At 34.9% G+C, this 17,905-nt stretch overlaps 1 protein-coding gene across 7 annotated transcripts in view; it reads right to left on the bottom strand.

Moving 5' to 3' along the window:
* The window catches only part of LOC137245895 (uncharacterized), a 152,679-nt gene that overhangs the window by 45,603 nt on the left and 89,171 nt on the right, over nt 1-17,905 (bottom strand). For all 7 annotated transcript variants that reach the window (XR_010951416.1, XM_067777102.1, XM_067777090.1 and 4 more), the window contains 2 exons: nt 10,592-10,723; nt 10,265-10,524 (listed from right to left, as the gene is read on the bottom strand). Coding sequence is in view for 6 of the 7 variants with exons in the window: in XM_067777102.1 (XP_067633203.1) it covers nt 10,265-10,524; nt 10,592-10,723 (392 nt within the window). In the remaining variant the exon portion in view is untranslated. The remainder of the gene's footprint in view (nt 1-10,264; nt 10,525-10,591; nt 10,724-17,905) is intronic.

Below are 17,905 nucleotides of genomic sequence, written 5' to 3'. Positions count from 1 at the left end.
TTTTTTGTTAATAATAAATTCGATATTAAATTTATACTTTATTACTTTTAATAATATATTTTTAATTTTTAGGGTAAATGTTTATTAATATAAATTGTGAAAGTAAATTGATAAAAAGGTATAAATGTTTGAATGAACTGATTGAAATAAAAATTTATCGATTGGAAAAGTATTTGAACAGTTATTTAGAAAAAAGCTTTATTTTTACAAAAAAAAATTTTTCTGTCAAAGTGGTTTGAAACTTACATTACGTTTAATTACGTTTACTGTTGAAATAATAACTTGGAGTTTTAAGTTCAATATTTCCTATTGAGAACATATTTCTAATAATTAGAATGAATAAGACATATTACATATATTGATGAGTTAACTATATGTACACATGAATTTTATCTTTTAGTCCTCATTAAATCTTTGAACTAAGAAGTGCTTTTCTTTTATTGTACCGGACATTCACGCAAGTATACAAATCCCCTTCCAAATTCCTACCAACAAAGGTTATGGTCCCAGATCGCGTGTGAAGTTATTTAAAATTTAATAATTAATCGGGTTTTACAAAATAAAATTTTAAAAATGAATTCGAGTTTGCAAATCGAAAAACTGAGCGATAATAACTATGATGTGTGGTGCATGCAAATGCGCAGCATATTGGTTAATATGGACCAATGGCGCATCGTTAATGAAGATTGTAAGCGCAGTGATGAAAATGCAGAAAAGTGGGATCAAGATGATCAAAAAGCGCTAGCTAATATTATTTTATGCGTAAAACCGACGCAACTCAGCAATATTAAGGCTTGTAAAACTTCAGGGGAAGCATGGAAGAGGCTTCGAGATGTTCATGTGCCGAGGGGACCTTTACAAAAAGTTTCGCTTTATAAAAAGTTGCTTGGTTGCAGTATGTCTGCTGGTCAAAGCATGTCAACTTATCTAAATTCGTTTGTCGAAGTCGTAGATAAATTAGCCGAAGTGAACATCGAGTTAAACGAAGAGCTAAAAGTCATAATACTATTATCTAGTTTGCCGTCCGAGTACGAAAACTTCGTGGTAGCTATCGAGACTCGTGATGAATTGCCGAGTTTCAGTACTTTAAAAGTAAAGCTGTTAGAAGAGGGTGCTAGAAGGGAACAACAAGCAGATCAAAAAGCTCCTGCGCAAGCTGTTTATACAAGTCTAAAAGAATCAGCGCATAATGGTAATAAAATAAATACAAAAGCAAAAAGTCATGTAAAGTCAAATGAGTTCAAGGGTAAATGCTTTAGTTGTGGCATGCGTGGCCATACGGCTTCACAATGCAAAAGAAAGGGCAAACAACAATATGATCGTGAAGATAAACAAAGTTCTAAAATTAACGAGCTTTCTTACGCTGTATATGCTGCTGCTGTGGGGGATGAACGAAGTAAACACAATTGGTGTGTCGACAGTGGTGCAACAACACATATGTGTTGCGACAAGAATATGTTCGTGTCATTCATCGAAAAACGAGAAAAAGTTATGTTAGCAGCAGATAATTTCACTTACTCACAAGGTATAGGTACGGTCAAAATAAAAACAAATGAATGTGAAATAGAGCTACGTGATGTATTGTTTGTGCCTTCACTGAAAATGAACTTTTATTCTGTTAACAAAGCTCTGCAGCATAAACATACAGTGGTATTCAAAAACTATGTTGTGGAAGTAAAAAATTCCATAGGGTTAACATTGCTTAGAGCTAGATTACAAAATGATTTGTTTATATTCAATGCGCAAGTACAAGGTTCAAAAATTTATTTAAATAATTTAAAGTGGCATAATCGATATGGTCATATAAACTTCGAAAGTTTAAAGAAAATTGCCGACAAAGGTTTAGTGCGAGGTATGGACACAAAAGATGTGAAAACAAAAACAAATTGTGACACATGCAACAAAGCAAAATTAAGTGCAATGCCTTTTCCAAAAAAATTTGAAATTGAGTCAAAAGAAATATTAGAGCTTGTGCATACAGATGTATGTGGACCCATAAACGTAAAATCAGTAGGTGGTGCACGATACTTTCTCACATTTATTGACGATTTCTCGAGAATGATTTTTGTTTATTGTATTAAAGAAAAGAGCGAAGTATTTGAAAAGTTTCAATTATTCAAAAATATGGTGGAATGTCAAACTCAGAAGAAAATTAAAAAGATCCGAAGTGACAATGGTACGGAGTACATAAACAATAAATTTACCGATTTTTTAAATGAGTGCGGAATTAAAAGGCAGTTAACTGTGCCATATACTCCCCAGCAAAATGGAGTGGCAGAGAGAGTTAACCGCACAATTGTAGAAATGGCTAGAAGTTTGCTGGTGCATGCAAATATAGAACAAGAATTGTGGGGTGAAGCTATACACACAGCTGTATATTTACGTAATCGCGCACCTATAAAACTACTTAGAGATTGCACTCCTTATGAGATTTGGTACAACAAAAAGCCGTCGGTAAAACATTTCAGGATTTTTGGTTCGCGCGCATTCGCGTTAAATAAAACGCAGCGTGGTAAATTCAGCGCAAAGGGCAAAGAGTATTTGTTCGTCGGATATTCTGAGGTTGCAAAAGCTTATCGCTTGTATGATAAGGAAACGAGGCAAATTTGTGTAAGACGTGACGTAAAATTTTTAGAAGATGAAGTCAACTTAGCTGTGCCCGAAGGTGACACCAAAAACAGAGATGAAAATGACATTGCTACAATTTTTGTAAAAATCGACGATCGTAAACATGTTGAAGAAGAGCGGAAAGAAGATGAAGAGTTTGAAAGTTGCACCGAAGACGAAACAGAGGTAGAAGAGGCAAATGTAGGCAATGTTGCAGAGAATGGAATCGTTTCGGATGAAATGCAAATAATTGGTGAGTCTCATAGAAATGGAAACGAATCACGTCGCGGTCGAGGTAGGCCAAAAATTATTCACACTGGTCAAGTAGGGCGTCCCAAAAAAGAGTATCAGATGCTAAATTATCTACAATATGGTGAAGATGTAGACACGCCTCGATCGGTCAAAGAAGCATTGTCAAGCGAATACTCCTTTGAGTGGAAGAAATCAATGGAAGAAGAATATTCGGCGCTTCTTGCTAACAACACTTGGTCAGCAGTAGATCTGCCTGATGGTCAAAAAGCGATTGGATCGAAGCGGGTTTTTCGAATAAAACGTGATTCAGATGGCAATATTCAAAAGTTCAAGTCGAGACTAGTAGCAAAAGGCTGCAGTCAGCAGCTGGGTTTAAATTACTGGGAAACTTTTTCGCCTGTAATACGATATGAAACAATTCGTATGCTACTTGCTATTGCCGTTGAGAAAGAGCTTCACTTACATCAGATCGATATTTCCAATGCATATCTCAATAGTAAGCTTACGGAAGAAATTTACCTTAAACAACCAGAAGAATTTGTAGACAATAACAATCCTAATAAAGTTTTAAAGCTAAATAAAGCCATTTACGGCTTAAAGCAGTCTGGGCGACACTGGAATAGTACTCTTGATGTAGCATTGAAAGATATGGGTTTCAGCCCATGCAAAAGCGAACCGTGTTAGTATGTCAAACAATACAATGGCAGTTATAGTTACATCGCCGTTTATGTCGACGATCTTATCTTAGCATGTCCAAGCGAGAAAGAGATTGCGAGCATTAAAAAATCATTATCGTCTAAATTTCAACTACACGATAGCGGGGCAATGACATTTTTTCTTGGCTTCGAAATAGAACGTCAGGGTAAGACAGGTGCGATTTCTGTGTGTCAGAAGAACTATATAAACGAGTTATTGAGTATGTATGGTGTGACATCATGTCGTCCGGTAAGCACACCTCTAGATCCTGGTTTTCAAGTAAGCTGCAGAAATGACAAGTGCACTAAAATAGACGCAACAAGCTATCAATCGTTAATTGGATCTTTAATGTACTTGGCCATTTCAACGCGGCCAGACATTATGCACGCAGTAAGTTTATTAGCACAAAGAAACCAAGAACCCCACACCGAACATGAGGCTGGTGCAAAACATGTCCTACGATACTTATCAAAAACCATCAATTTAAAGTTACACTACTGCAAAAATGGTAAACCGGTAGAAGGCTATGCGGATGCGGATTGGGCGAGTAACAATTTAGATAGGAAGTCATACACCGGTTATTCGTTCTTTTTGGCAGGTAGCGCTTTTTCCTGGCAAGCAAAGAAGCAAGATGTAGTCGCATTGAGCAGCACAGAGGCTGAGTACATCGCTTTAAGTACGGCAGCAAAAGAGGCTGTATATCTGCGGCGCTTACTTAAAGAAGTTGGTTTTATTCACGACATCGGTCCTGTTAAGTTAAAAGGCGACAACATGAGCGCAATTCAAATTTCAAAGAACCCTGTGTTCCACAAGCGAACCAAGCACATAGATTTGAAATATCATTATATCCGAGAAGTTGTCGAACAAAAAATAATAGAATTAGAGTACGTCTCCACAAATGAAAATGTTTCTGATATTTTTACAAAAAATCTGCAAAAACAGAAACATGTAAAATTTGTTCAAATGCTTGGTCTTAAAAATTAACTGAAGAAATATTTAACTTAAGAAAGAGTGTTGAAATAATAACTTGGAGTTTTAAGTTCAATATTTCCTATTGAGAACATATTTCTAATAATTAGAATGAATAAGACATATTACATATATTGATGAGTTAACTATATGTACACATGAATTTTATCTTTTAGTCCTCATTAAATCGTTGAACTAAGAAGTGCTTTTCTTTTATTGTACCGGACATTCACGCAAGTATACAAATCCCCTTCCAAATTCCTACCAACATTTACTTTGCTTGTTGGGATTTTATATACAATTATTCATGGGAAAAATTCAAAATGCACATCTTGACCAATTTAGTTGTTAGAAAAGTATGTGATAGAAAATTATGATAAGTAAAATATAATTTAATGAAATAAGTACAGTTAAATGAATAGACATACATACATTACTGCTGTCAACCCTTTCCTGCGGACTGGTGCTGCGTTTGATGTTGCTGCGCTGCTGGAAATTTCGGTGCTTACGGTATTTTCCCGCTGCTGCTGACTTTCTGGGAATGTAACTCCTCTGTCGATGTTTTGGTATTTGTGGCGTTACTTCATTCGCCGTTATAAATGTATATATAAAATTCTTGGCGTTTGTGCCGTTATTAATGTAGGGATGCCGTTACGCAAGTGGCTTGGTAGCTGAAGTACAGCTGGTTTCAAAACTTCATTGGTTTTGTTAATAGTGTTGATTTTTAGTTTTGAAATAAATTTTTTTGTAGGATTTTTGAATTTTTGTAGTTTTTGTTTATTTCAATTTCAACATTTTTGGTAGATTTTAAATTTTATTTTAATGTTTTAAAAGTTTTGTAGTTAATGTCGAAGTTTTAAATGTTTTGTGTATCATTTTTTGTATTTTTGTATGTAATTTAATAAAATATGCGTTTACGGCACTAGCGGCATTTTGTTACAACCGCCCCTGTACTTAATTAAATTAATGTTAAATTTGTATTTTGTTGTACATTTTGTTGTTTCCAAATTAGGAAACGTTGAAAATATGTTCTGCGAGCACACCCACACACGCTATCTACACACAGGCACTGGCCACTAACTATTTTCTTTTGTATAATTTTGTTTTATTAAAAGTTTATTAATTTCTTAGTTTCTTTAATATATGTATATAGTTTCTTACAAGTGGGACTTAAATAAATTTCCCAAGTTTCTTTTTAAATGGTTCTTTAAGTTTAACAAACATTTTTTTTCACACGCGTGGGTAGCGCACTGCGCTAACTCCGTGCCGGCGAAGTTGCTGTTGCTAAACACTTTATAATACAAAAATGTGAAGCCCTTGTGTACAGAAATTACATGCTCTTCAAAATTGAAATTTTTTGATTTATCGGTTTGTGTAGACTCTTCAACACTTTACACAATTCTTTATGATGCAGTTGTTCTATGGAAATGTCACGGTTGCCATGTAGCGTGGCATTTAAATGCCACTTAATTTTGGGCTTGCAGCCCCACGCCTGTACGCACACACTCACTGCGTTTTCTTTTGTTGTTACCTTTTTAAATTAATAAAAACTTATTTAATTTTAAAATTAGTTAGTCTTTATTTCTAGTTTTAGTTTTTTCATTTAAGTTTTGATTTACACACTTTGAGCCTTCGAATTTTATTTTTCGTTCTGTATAGGACACCGGTTCACTTCAAACTGAAACTAAACTAAACTGCGCTTTCAGCAGCAACCATCTCGGTATGCATTTTTGCGCATAACGGGAAAATTGTATGATGCGATGGCGTCATAAATTCGAGTAACAGGATATTCAACCAATGAGGTTGAATCTCCGCGTCATTCCACTCTAACATTTTAAGTGATGCCAAGTGTTAATATGAGCATTGCATCTTCTTATTTATTAGAGGGGGAGTTGCCAGATTTAAATGCAGTGACCCAATTTAACACTACAGTGTCCAAGTTCGGGTGTAACCGAACATTATATACTCAGCGTGAGCTTCAATTGCACATTTCATTTCAGATAAATTACTTTTCTACATAACACGTGGCACCGCCCGTTAAAAAAATGTCTCCCCATTTCCTCTAACAATAAAACTTGATAAGTGAAATATCATTGATTCAAAACTAGTTTTTGCTAAGTTATAGCTTATTATTCTAGTCTACGACCCTTTAAACTTGTTTTATATCTAAGTTGCGGTGGTCTTTAACCGATCCCGTCCATTTTTACCGGAAATATTTTCTACTATAGGGAAAATTTGTGTACCCAATTTTATTACGATCCGTTAATTTTTCTTCGAGTTATGGCTCCCGAAACGTAGAAAATTGCTTAGTCATAAAAGCGGCGGTGCCATACTCATTTTCAAAAATTTTAGTGTTTTCCAATTTAATATTATAATTCAATTTAAAAAGTAAAATTCTATTTATACAAAGCTTTTTTTCGCTAAGATATAGCTTATTATTTTCGTCTACGACACTTTTAAAAAAATTTTATATAAAAGTGGGCGTGGTCTTTAACCGATCTCGTCCATTTTTCTAGAAATATTTCCTGCTATAGGGAAAATCTGTGTGCCCAATTTTATTACGATCCGTTAATTTTTCTTCAAGTTATGGCTCCCGAAACATAGAAAATAGCTTAGTCATAAAAGGGACGGTGCCACGCCCATTTTTTTAAATTTGAAGTTTTTCCAATTTATTGTTATAAATTCACTTGGGAAATGAAATACCATTCACATAAAGCTCTTTTTTCAAAGATATAGCTTATTTTGTTCGTCCACGACCCTTTTAAAAATCTTTTATATAAAAGTGGCCGTGATCCTTAACCGATTTCGTTAATTTTTCTTCAAACATTCCTTATAGTAAGGGCAACATCTCTGCCGAATTTTGTTACGATAGGTTTAACGATTTTTGATTTATGATTAATAATATTTGTAAAATTGATTTTATCACAAGTGGGTTAGGTTTTGTTTGAATATTGTTAAAATTATTCCCTATAAATGATGCATGCCTTGCACTCGGCTTGCTCGAAGACGACAACCTGTGGGAATTGCATTGAACTTGTACAGCAATACAAATTCGTCTACTATTCGCTATAGTGTTGGCTACATGTTTCCCAGCCCGAGCACAGATACTGTGGGATAATCACAAAGATTCAATGACTGATGATATATTGCATCAACATCGTGCACGGTGCCACGATCTAACCATAACATTCAGCGACGCAATGTACAATGCATTGTCATTGCCAACTTACCACTCAGTCATTTCGGTATGAATTCGCCAAACCGAACTGCATCTGGTTTAATGAATACTGAAATGAATCGTGAACTGCAGTACAGCACTGTAGAAATGGCAGCGATTGTTGCCCGCAATGTCCCTCTAATGAATGAGGAACAAAGAACCATTTATGATCGCATTATGAACAAAGTTTCAGCTGGACAAGGTGGGTTTTTCTTTTTGGATGCACCGGGCGGAACTGGCAAAACATTCCTTGTTTCGCTAATTCTTGCTGAAATACGATCAAATAATGGCATCGCATTGGCCGTTGCATCATCGGGCATTGCAGCAACTTTATTTGATGGAGGCAGAACAGCTCATTCAGTATTTAAGCTGGCAATAAATATTCAGAATAACCCTGACGCAGTATGCAACATTAAGAAACAATCGTCCATGGCCACCGTGCTGAAACAGTGTAAAATTATCATTTGGGATGAATGTACTATGGCACACAAACATTCGCTTGAGGCGTTGAACAGGACAGTGAAATATATTAAAAACAACGACAAACTATTTGGCGGAACTCTGTTGGTCTTTTCAGGTGATTTCAGGCAAACACTTCCAGTTATTCCACGTTCAACATACGCTGATGAGATCAACGCTTGCTTAAAACCATCTTCATTGTGGCGTAATGTTGAAAAAGTACACCTGAAAGTAAATATGCGCGTTCAAATGCTTCAAGATCCATCCGCTGAAACATTTTCAAAACAACTCTTAGATATCGGTGATGGAAAAGTTGCTATAGATGAAACTGGATACGTAAAATTACAGACCGACTTCTGCACAATCGTTGATTCGCAAGATACTCTCATTGAACAAATATTTCCCAATATATACACACAGTACATAAATCATGAGTAGCTTGCAGAAAGCGCAATTTTAGCGCAAAATATGTAGACGTTGACAATTTAAATCTGAAGATACAAATGTTGTTGCCAGGGAACTTGGTATCATATAAATCTATTGATACATTTTGTGACGACAGCGAAGCAGTAAATTTTCCAACAGAGTTTTTGAACTCACTGGATTTGCCAGGCATGCCACCGCATAATTTACAATTAAAGGTTGGATTTGCGATTATCTTGCTTCGTAATTTGAACCCGCCCCGGCTGTGCAACGGTACGCGATTAGTCATTCAAACATTAATGAAAAACGTGATCGAAGCCAGCATTATAAATGGCAAGTTCCGAGGTGAAAATATATTAATACCACGGATTTCTATTATAGCTAATTTAATTAAAGGTTGGATCTGCGATTATCTTGCTTCGTAATTTGAACCCGCCCCGGCTGTGCAACGGTACGCGATTAGTCATTCAAACATTAATGAAAAACGTGATCGAAGCCAGCATTATAAATGGCAAGTTCCGAGGTGAAAATATATTAATACCACGGATTTCTATTATAGCTACAGATGTGCCAATTCAATTCAAATGTATTCAGTTTCTGATTAGATTGACATTTGCAATGACTATAAACAAATCCCAAGGCCAAACGATGTCTATTTGGGGCTTAGATTTGAGAACACTATGTTTTTCACATGGACAATTATACGTGGCATGCTCTCGAGTGGGTATCCCATCCAGTTTGATTCTGTTAGCTAAAGATGGACTAACAAAAAATATTGTTCACGCTATAGCATTGAGAGTTTGATATTGTTTGTTAGTGTTACTGTCATAATTGATTAATTAATGATAAATAATTTTAAGGAATAAATTATAATAACTTAAAAATAATGTTGGACTTTTTTTAATTTTTATATTCCCTCATCGTTCACAGCGCTCCATGCATATTTCACGCATATACCACATTCTTACATACTGAGCTATTTTTTGTCTACACTAGAAATTACTCAAAAATTATTTATATGCTAAAACAACGTTTGTCGGGTCAGCTAGTCTATCAATAAAAACTTACATGCGCTTGCGGTGCCATCTGGCGAATGTTCGCAACTGCCGGTAAAGCAGTGTTAGTTCTAACCTAATCTAATAGTGCCATAGTACAAATAGAATTCTTTGTGTGCTCACGTTTATTTTTAACAAATTATTTTAATAAAATATAGCTAAACAAAAGCACTACGACCAATAATGCCCAAAGCTCGCTAATAGCGCGAATCTTCATCTTTACAACCAAAACTTTATTTATAGATTTGGATTCCAAATAAGAGCGAAAAAGGGACCTGCATATAAAAACAGCAATTAGAAATAATAGCCGTGTTGTTTTGGTTAACTATAAAAGCGTAGTTATTTAGTATTTTCAAACTAAATTTTATTATTTTTTATGAATGTGGGGCATAGATAATTTCTGTTATAATTTTCGATATGTAAATGTATAAGTGTGTGCGTGAAGTGCATTAAAGTAAGATTCCTTATGAAAACAAACCACGAGGCCCACAGAACGAACAAAGAAATCCTTTCATAGTAAATCAATAATTTAAAATAAAGTTTTAAAAATTGTGTTACTAAGTAAAACGAATGCTACTTCACTTACTCGACAACTTTAACTGTTAACTTCGCTGGTGAGATGTTGTTGGCTAAAGCATGTTGATGCATATGTAATGCTGCTAGTCTTAAAGCGATCTCTGGCTGCAGTTCGGGCGCAAATCGTTCCTGGGTAACATCATTACAACATTGCAAATATAAATAATCTAATGCATTTAGATCCTTTTGAGCTAAGTCGGCGGCGGATTTTGGAACAAAAGAAACTCGAAATAAGCATCGTAACTTATGAGCACCTGGTCGTGCGGCAATCTGTAATGGTGTCAAAATAAAAACTTTCCAATAAATTGAGCAAAAAGTATAATTAAACACTATTTACGCGTGCCAGCGATTCCTCAGGATCGAGCAAAGTAAGTTTATTCCGTTTCAAGCTTTTGACATGCTCAAGTACAAGACTGAATATTTCTCCCACGTTGAGACACAACTTGTCTAACAGGGATCCCACGACATCCTTTAAGAAATTATACAAGTTTTTAACAATTAAAATAATCCTTCATCTGGGTGTATACTTATATAATCCTGAAATACCTAATCCAGACACGACCACATTGCGACCATCCATAATCATGACTCCCCCCCGGTACAAGGTGCTAATTATCATTAGACATTTTTTCTGCATTTTGTTATCGCAGTATTTTAGTCTGTCTGAATTGTGTCTTGTCGGTATTATGAGCTGCGACTAACTTTCGAGAAAAATTGCGTACTGAGCCTATTCAAGTTTACCTGGCACATTCAAGGCGAATCCATACCAGAACTGAATTCGCCTTGCGGTTCAACATGAAACTTCGCTCGAAAGTGAGTTCCAGCACAAGCTTCTATTCATAAGTAGGTGCATACATACATTTTCATGTATGTATACACTGTAGTGTAGAAACAGTTTGCAGCAGGTATGGGTCCGTATTACGTTTTACGATCAGTAACTGAATATCATTTTCCTATGCAACTGCGAAACTATTTCTAGAAATTAGTTAAGAGAGTCAGATATTTAGTAGATTCAGATATTTCTAAAAAGTGTAAATAACTGGCGTGCCTTTTCATTGAATGATAATAAAATGATTTACATCAACAAGTGATGCTCAAACGTATACTATACCATTTTGTGCTTGGGTTAAGAAATGAGAGACTTCAGCACTACACCCAGTAAACTCGCATTTCTTTACATGTCTTTATAAATTACATACATAGTTTCAAATGAAAACTAAAATAGGTTCCTTGTTTGGTAGATGGTGAAATATCAGCATATTACCTCTCCTTTGTTTAGTAAAAAATTATAACTGCAAAAAGTTGAGAATTTAAAGTGGAATTATTCGATATATCGTTACGAATATTAGCAACACTAACGGGTACTATCATCTCTAAGCCGATGCTAAGCAGTGACTTGATGCACATCAATAATTCAATCATTATGTCTACACATATCTACGTACACGCAGCGCAGAAGCATCGCACAAACACATGCATATATCTTATCTGAGGTGCTCACAAGAGAGGGCAATAATTTGTGCAAGTATTACTCACGCGCATATGAGAAGCTATAAGCGTAGTTGTGGCTGGTGATTTTGTAGCTGATAACTAACTAGTAAGTTCTGGAATGGAAAAGCCTAGAAGTCTGCAACGAGGAAACCAGACAGTATAAAAGGCGACAACAGTAGAGACGCGAGAATCAGTTTTGATTAAGCACGCTCTCTGTCGAGCAATATAAGTGTTATTTTGAAAGTAGTCTAATAAAGACCATTTTGCATTATCGAATATTGGAGTTATTTATTCAACAGTTTAGTGATTCGAACCTTAGTAGAAGATTTGAAATAAGCGGAAATTCGTTACAATATTTATAAAATTTAATAGCAAGCTTTTAAATTTTTGATAGAGCTAATACTTCTATGGCCTTAACCTTTCCTAAATATTACATTGCTCCTTTTATGCAAAAATATATTTTACATCGAATTAAAAAAACGTCGCATCTCCTGATGAAAAAAAAGCAAAGTGAAAAATTTAAGCACATACATAATAAAATAATTTTTAAAAAATTTTAAGTTAAACGGTTTTACATTTTAACCACACATTTTTGTTTTTTATGTTGCATTTAATTTTTACCATTTACATGGTGAAAATTAAACGGTTTTATTGAAATTATACTTACATTAAGTAATAATAATACTAAAAGCTAGAAAATAATTAAGTAGGTCCTGGGTACTAGTCATCACATTCCTCATCAAACTAGAGCGTTGACAAATAAATAAAAGCGTTTGGCAGGTGAAATTTCTAAAAACGTGAGGCGTAGCATAACCTGATTAAGGTTCAGTTGGTTTTACGTATACATATATGAAAATATAATTTGTAAATATATGAGAATAGAAATTTGAGGCGACCCACGTTTTTATTTATTTGTCTGATCAACACGCTAGATTGGCGAGGACTGTGATGACTAGTACCTAGGTGCTACCTACCGGTTAACTTAAACAGATTTTTTTTAATTAATTTATTTTCAAGTTTTTAGTTTATATTTAATTGCCTATTATCTATTATTCTATGCCTCATTATTACAAGGACTCTTTCCTGACAATTTGTTACAATCTAACTCCTGAATACGTAATCCTTCCAAAGGCTTTACTCGACTCAGCGCCACGTGTGCTTCTCCCTCCTCGAACTCCAAAGTATTTTGATGTCACTTCTACCGGACTGTATGTAATATTTGTACCAAATATGAGCCAAAGCGGACCACAAAAACGAGATTTTTGAATATCTCGATCCTTGCGGCACCTAGCGGGATTTTTTTTCGCAAAGCGATTTCTTTCCTGTATGTAATATGTGTTCTAATTATGAGCCAAATCGGACCACAAATACGAGTTTTTTGAATATCTCGATCTTTGCGGCACCTAGCGGGATTTTTTTTCCATAAAGTAATTTCTATTTCTGTATGTAATATGTTTTCCAAATCGGACCACAAATGTGATTTTTTAAATATCTCGATCCTTGCGCCACCTAGCGGAATTTTTTTTCATAAAGCGATTTTTATTTCTATATGTAATATGTGTTCCAAATATGAGCCAAATTGGACCAAAAACGATTTTTTTAAATATGGCGACCCATTTTTTCTTCTTTTTATTGGATTGTCATCGGGTTCTGAACTATATTCCAAGTTTCAAACGTGTAGCTTATCGGGAAGCTACTTAAATTTCAATTAAAAAAAATTCGTAAACAACGCTCGCTACACAGAATCAAGATAAATAAAACCGTTTAAAAACGTCCTTCAGTGTCAGCAGGCGTTAGTCAATTGTCGGCAAATACACTTTCGTACCTCACAGTACAGATAGTGCTTTTGTCTTGTACGTGTGCGTCAATCTGTGTATTTTCAAGTTTTTAGTTTATATTTAATTGCCTATTATCTATCATTCTATGCCTCATTATTACAAGGACTCTTTCCTGACAATTTGTTACAATCTAACTCCTGAATACGTAATCCTTCCAAAGGCTTTACTCGACTCAGCGCCACGTGTGCTTCTCCCTCCTCGAACTCCAAAGTATTTTGATGTCACTTCTACCGGACTGTATGTAATATTTGTACCAAATATGAGCCAAAGCGGACCACAAAAACGAGATTTTTGATATCTCGATCCGTGCGGTACCTAGCGGGATTTTTTTTCACAAAGCGATTTCTTTCCTGTATGTAATATGTGTTCTAATTATGAGCCAAATCGGACCACAAATACGAGTTTTTTGAATATCTCGATCCTTGCGGCACCTAGCGGGAATTTTTTTCCATAAAGTAAATTCTATTTCTGTATGTAATATGTTTTCCAAATCGGACCACAAATGTGATTTTTTAAATATCTCGATCCTTGCGTCACCTAGTGGAATTTTTTTTCATAAAGCGATTTTTATTTCTATATGTGATATGTGTTCCAAGTATGAGCCAAATTGGACCAAAAAAACGAGTTTTTTAAATATGTCGACCCATTTTTTCTTCTTTTTATTGCATTGTCATCGGGTTCTGAACTATATTCCAAGTTTCAAACTTGTAGCTTATCGGGAAGCTACTTAAATTTCAATTAAAACAAATTCATAAACTACGCTCGCTACACAGAATCAAGATAAATAAAACCGTTTAAAAACGTCCTTCAGTGTCAGCAGGCGTTAGTCAATTGATCGGCAAATACACTTTGTACCTCACAGTGCAGATAGTGCTTTTGTCTTGTACGTGTGCATCAATCTGTGTGAGAGCAGCAAAAATCTCCGCCCGTGAGATAGGAAAAGGTCGTTATAAACGCTTTGACAAACAAAGCTAAAATTGAAAAACATCGTTAAAAGTGAAAAACTTCAGTGTTTGCTAGACAAATACTAACAAATATTAAAGATTTTTATCGCGTTAGCCATTATCTCCGATACGACATATTTGAAGAATCGATCGCCGGAGATATCGCCGTTGGTCCGAATTTTTATCAGCTATCGGAAAGAACTGTTCAATCAAGGCGAAACGATATTTACTTAGAAAGTGATACTGTATTTAGAAACTCTTTTGACCAAAATCAAAGCCGCTTTCCACGCAGGCGGTTCTATGTACCGGAGCGACTCGGGATTTTTCCCGATCAAGGGCTGTCATTTCAGTGTAACCTCATTTAATTTGTTGCGTCTCTCTCACAAATCGTCATGCTCCTTGCCCTTTCCAAGATTTTCTGATCCCAGTGACGGTTATCCTCATAAGGGTTTCCTCGTGCCATGCTGTCAGACCGCACACCCAACTACACCGGGTACTCCGATGCTTACCAATGGAGATCCAGTCCCAGGGCCCCAACAGTACTTGCGACTTACCCTTCCTCAACCCAGGCCCATTCACCCATCTCTTGCTCCCAGAGTAACGAAGTCTTCCCCGTTGCACTTAGGAATACTGCAGTTAAACTGCAATGGGTTAACTGGGAACATCACGGATATAGAATATGTTATGAAGCGGTACATCCGCATTGCTGCGATCCAAGAGACTTAACTCACACCTAAATCTGCTTTGCAGACCTGCTCTGTGTACAATGTCCATAGAATTAGACCATGCGAGAGGAAATGAAGGCGGGCTCGCATTTATCGCCCACCACTCAGTGTGTAGCATTATGCATTATGCTCTTCTATGCCAATGCATTTGTAGAATTATGCATTATGCTCTTCTATGCCAATGCATTTTTTATGCATATATAAATATCGACCTCACACATTAATATTGCATTCATATTACAATATCGACCCACATAAATTATGTTCACCCCAACACAGCGGGATTTCAACATCACATACAAATGACGACAGCAAGACCCCTATCCGGTTACGTTTAACTGGCACATTGACCAATTCGTTAATAGCGTGGCTGAACGTCAATAACAGTTCGTCAATGTGCCTGCCAAAATATTTACATAATAACAAATATCTAAAATTAGGTCAAACTAATATGCTGACACAGAATGTATGCATTTGGAATGTAGGTACCTTTAGTGTGTAAGTATTCGTGTAATTAAGTATGTGTAAAATAGGAAATTTTGTATAAAAAGAAAGGCATTTCCTCAATAAAGATAATCAATTTTTAAAGCTACTCATCAGAGTTCCTCTTTCATTTATTTCAGGTTTACATGGCGATCCTGCCAGCCTGATCTTCAATTAGCAGAACATTTGCTCGTCAGCAAAATTCGCTAGATCTAGCTGACCAGAGATCCTGCCCAGTTTTAAAGTATAAAGAAAATTTTGTTTCGGACACATCCTGCTGAATAAAAATCTTGCAAAGTTAGTTAAACTAATGGACAACTCCTGCTGGATAAAAATCCTGCAAAGTTTGTTAAACTAATGGACACACAGGCGACAAAAAGAAAAGGAGCAATCACCTATTATTGGAAACTAGTGGGCTTTAAATCGATCAACACAATTGGATTACTATTACTAATATTTTGGCATATCTCAACAAAACCGACTCCTTCAGAATAAGGAAGTGGAATACTGAACGAAAATTGTGACTGGCAGCATACGTTGGTAAACAAAGACATTGGGAAAGACTAGCAGCAACCTGGACATAATTTTTATAAGTATAATCTTAAGATTTAGAATCAATTGAGCGGCCTTATATTTCATTTCATTTCATTTATTTAACAAATTTGTACAACTAAGAACATAATCTTTTATATATACATCAACTGGCATTAGAAACTTATGCTAATACATTTTATGTAAATGGGAAGTTCAATAACAATATAAAAAAACAAACAATATAAAATTTAAAGAAAACTAAAATTTACGTACTGACATAAAAGTATGCGTTTATATATGCATTTACTTAAATTAATTTTATAACTATTACAAATTAATCTAGACATATGAATAGCAGAGGTACAGAAAACAATGAAAGGAAAAACAAGGATATTAGATGACATAAAGATTATTTTAGAAATAGTATTTTAGCAAAATTATAGAAGAAATATCAACATTAGCGAAGTATTTCAGTAAAATGCTTTTGAAGTTGCTATTATTCAGCCCCACTTTAATTAATTCGGGAATTGAGTTCCAAAGTCTAACAGCGCTAATAAAAAACAATCTGCTAGACGTTAAGTATTTGAACATTGGAACCACCAATTTACGGTTTCTTTAAGACCTGGTAAAACGCAGTTTGTCATAAAGATACTTGCGGGCCTTACATTCTAATAGTTTAAACATGAACATGCAGTTCCTAGCAGCCAAGTAATTAAGGATGTGGCATCCCAGAATTTTATCCCTCTAGGGTGATATGTGATCGTATCGACCTACCCCATACACATACATGGTAACATTATTGAAGGTTACATTGATCTTGTTGGCGGACTCCAAGTCAAGTATGGACGCTTTACCATGCATTTTGAAAAAAAGTATAATGTAAAATATTTCTAAAATTCCAAAAAAAATTTTTTTCTAAAGATAATTTACCAAAGAAAAAAAAAATTTAACTATAAAAAGAAAATAGAAAGAGTTTTAGTTATTTCTTTGATATGAACGAAATAACGACAGAAGAAGAATTTCATAGGGTATTTAAAGAGTGTGAAATCACAATAAGAAAATTCATAAAACTCTCCGAAGAGATTCTAAAAAAAAAAAAAATAAAACCGAAAAGCAAGGTCCGACACCGACTACCATAGAAAAGTATCGGCGACGGAATAAGCTAAATAAAAAGAAATTCCTACGATACCTTCCCCAATAAAACAAAGAAGAAGAAAACGGGGAGGTAAACAATTCAAAAAGAAAAAAGAAATAGCTGAAACTTTTAAGCATCTAAATATTACCACCAATAAAATAGATAGATTAAAATTGATAGAAAAAATTAAAGAATTAAGAAATAGGTAATAAATAAAGAAAATATTTATTGTAATTGAGGAAAAAAATTTTTTTTAAGTATATTGAAAAGCTACATTGCTAACAATTAAAGGAAATTTTAAAATAATTTAAGAAAATTTCTCTTTGAGTAAGTTGGAATGCAGAGGGACTTCTCAAAATACACCCTCCAATGGTGGGACGAGAATACTTTAAAAACTAGGGACTTAGAAAAAGAATTAAATTCATTAAAAACCCTCTGGAAAATTATAGGAATGACTAGAGAACCAACCCTAGAAGATGTAATAAATCCCACAACTAAGGA

The sequence above is a fragment of the Eurosta solidaginis genome, chromosome 1 (genome assembly GCF_040869045.1).
Source record: "Eurosta solidaginis isolate ZX-2024a chromosome 1, ASM4086904v1, whole genome shotgun sequence".
NCBI classification, from domain to species: domain Eukaryota; kingdom Metazoa; phylum Arthropoda; class Insecta; order Diptera; family Tephritidae; genus Eurosta; species Eurosta solidaginis.
This window is presented reverse-complemented; position numbering and strand designations above follow the sequence as displayed.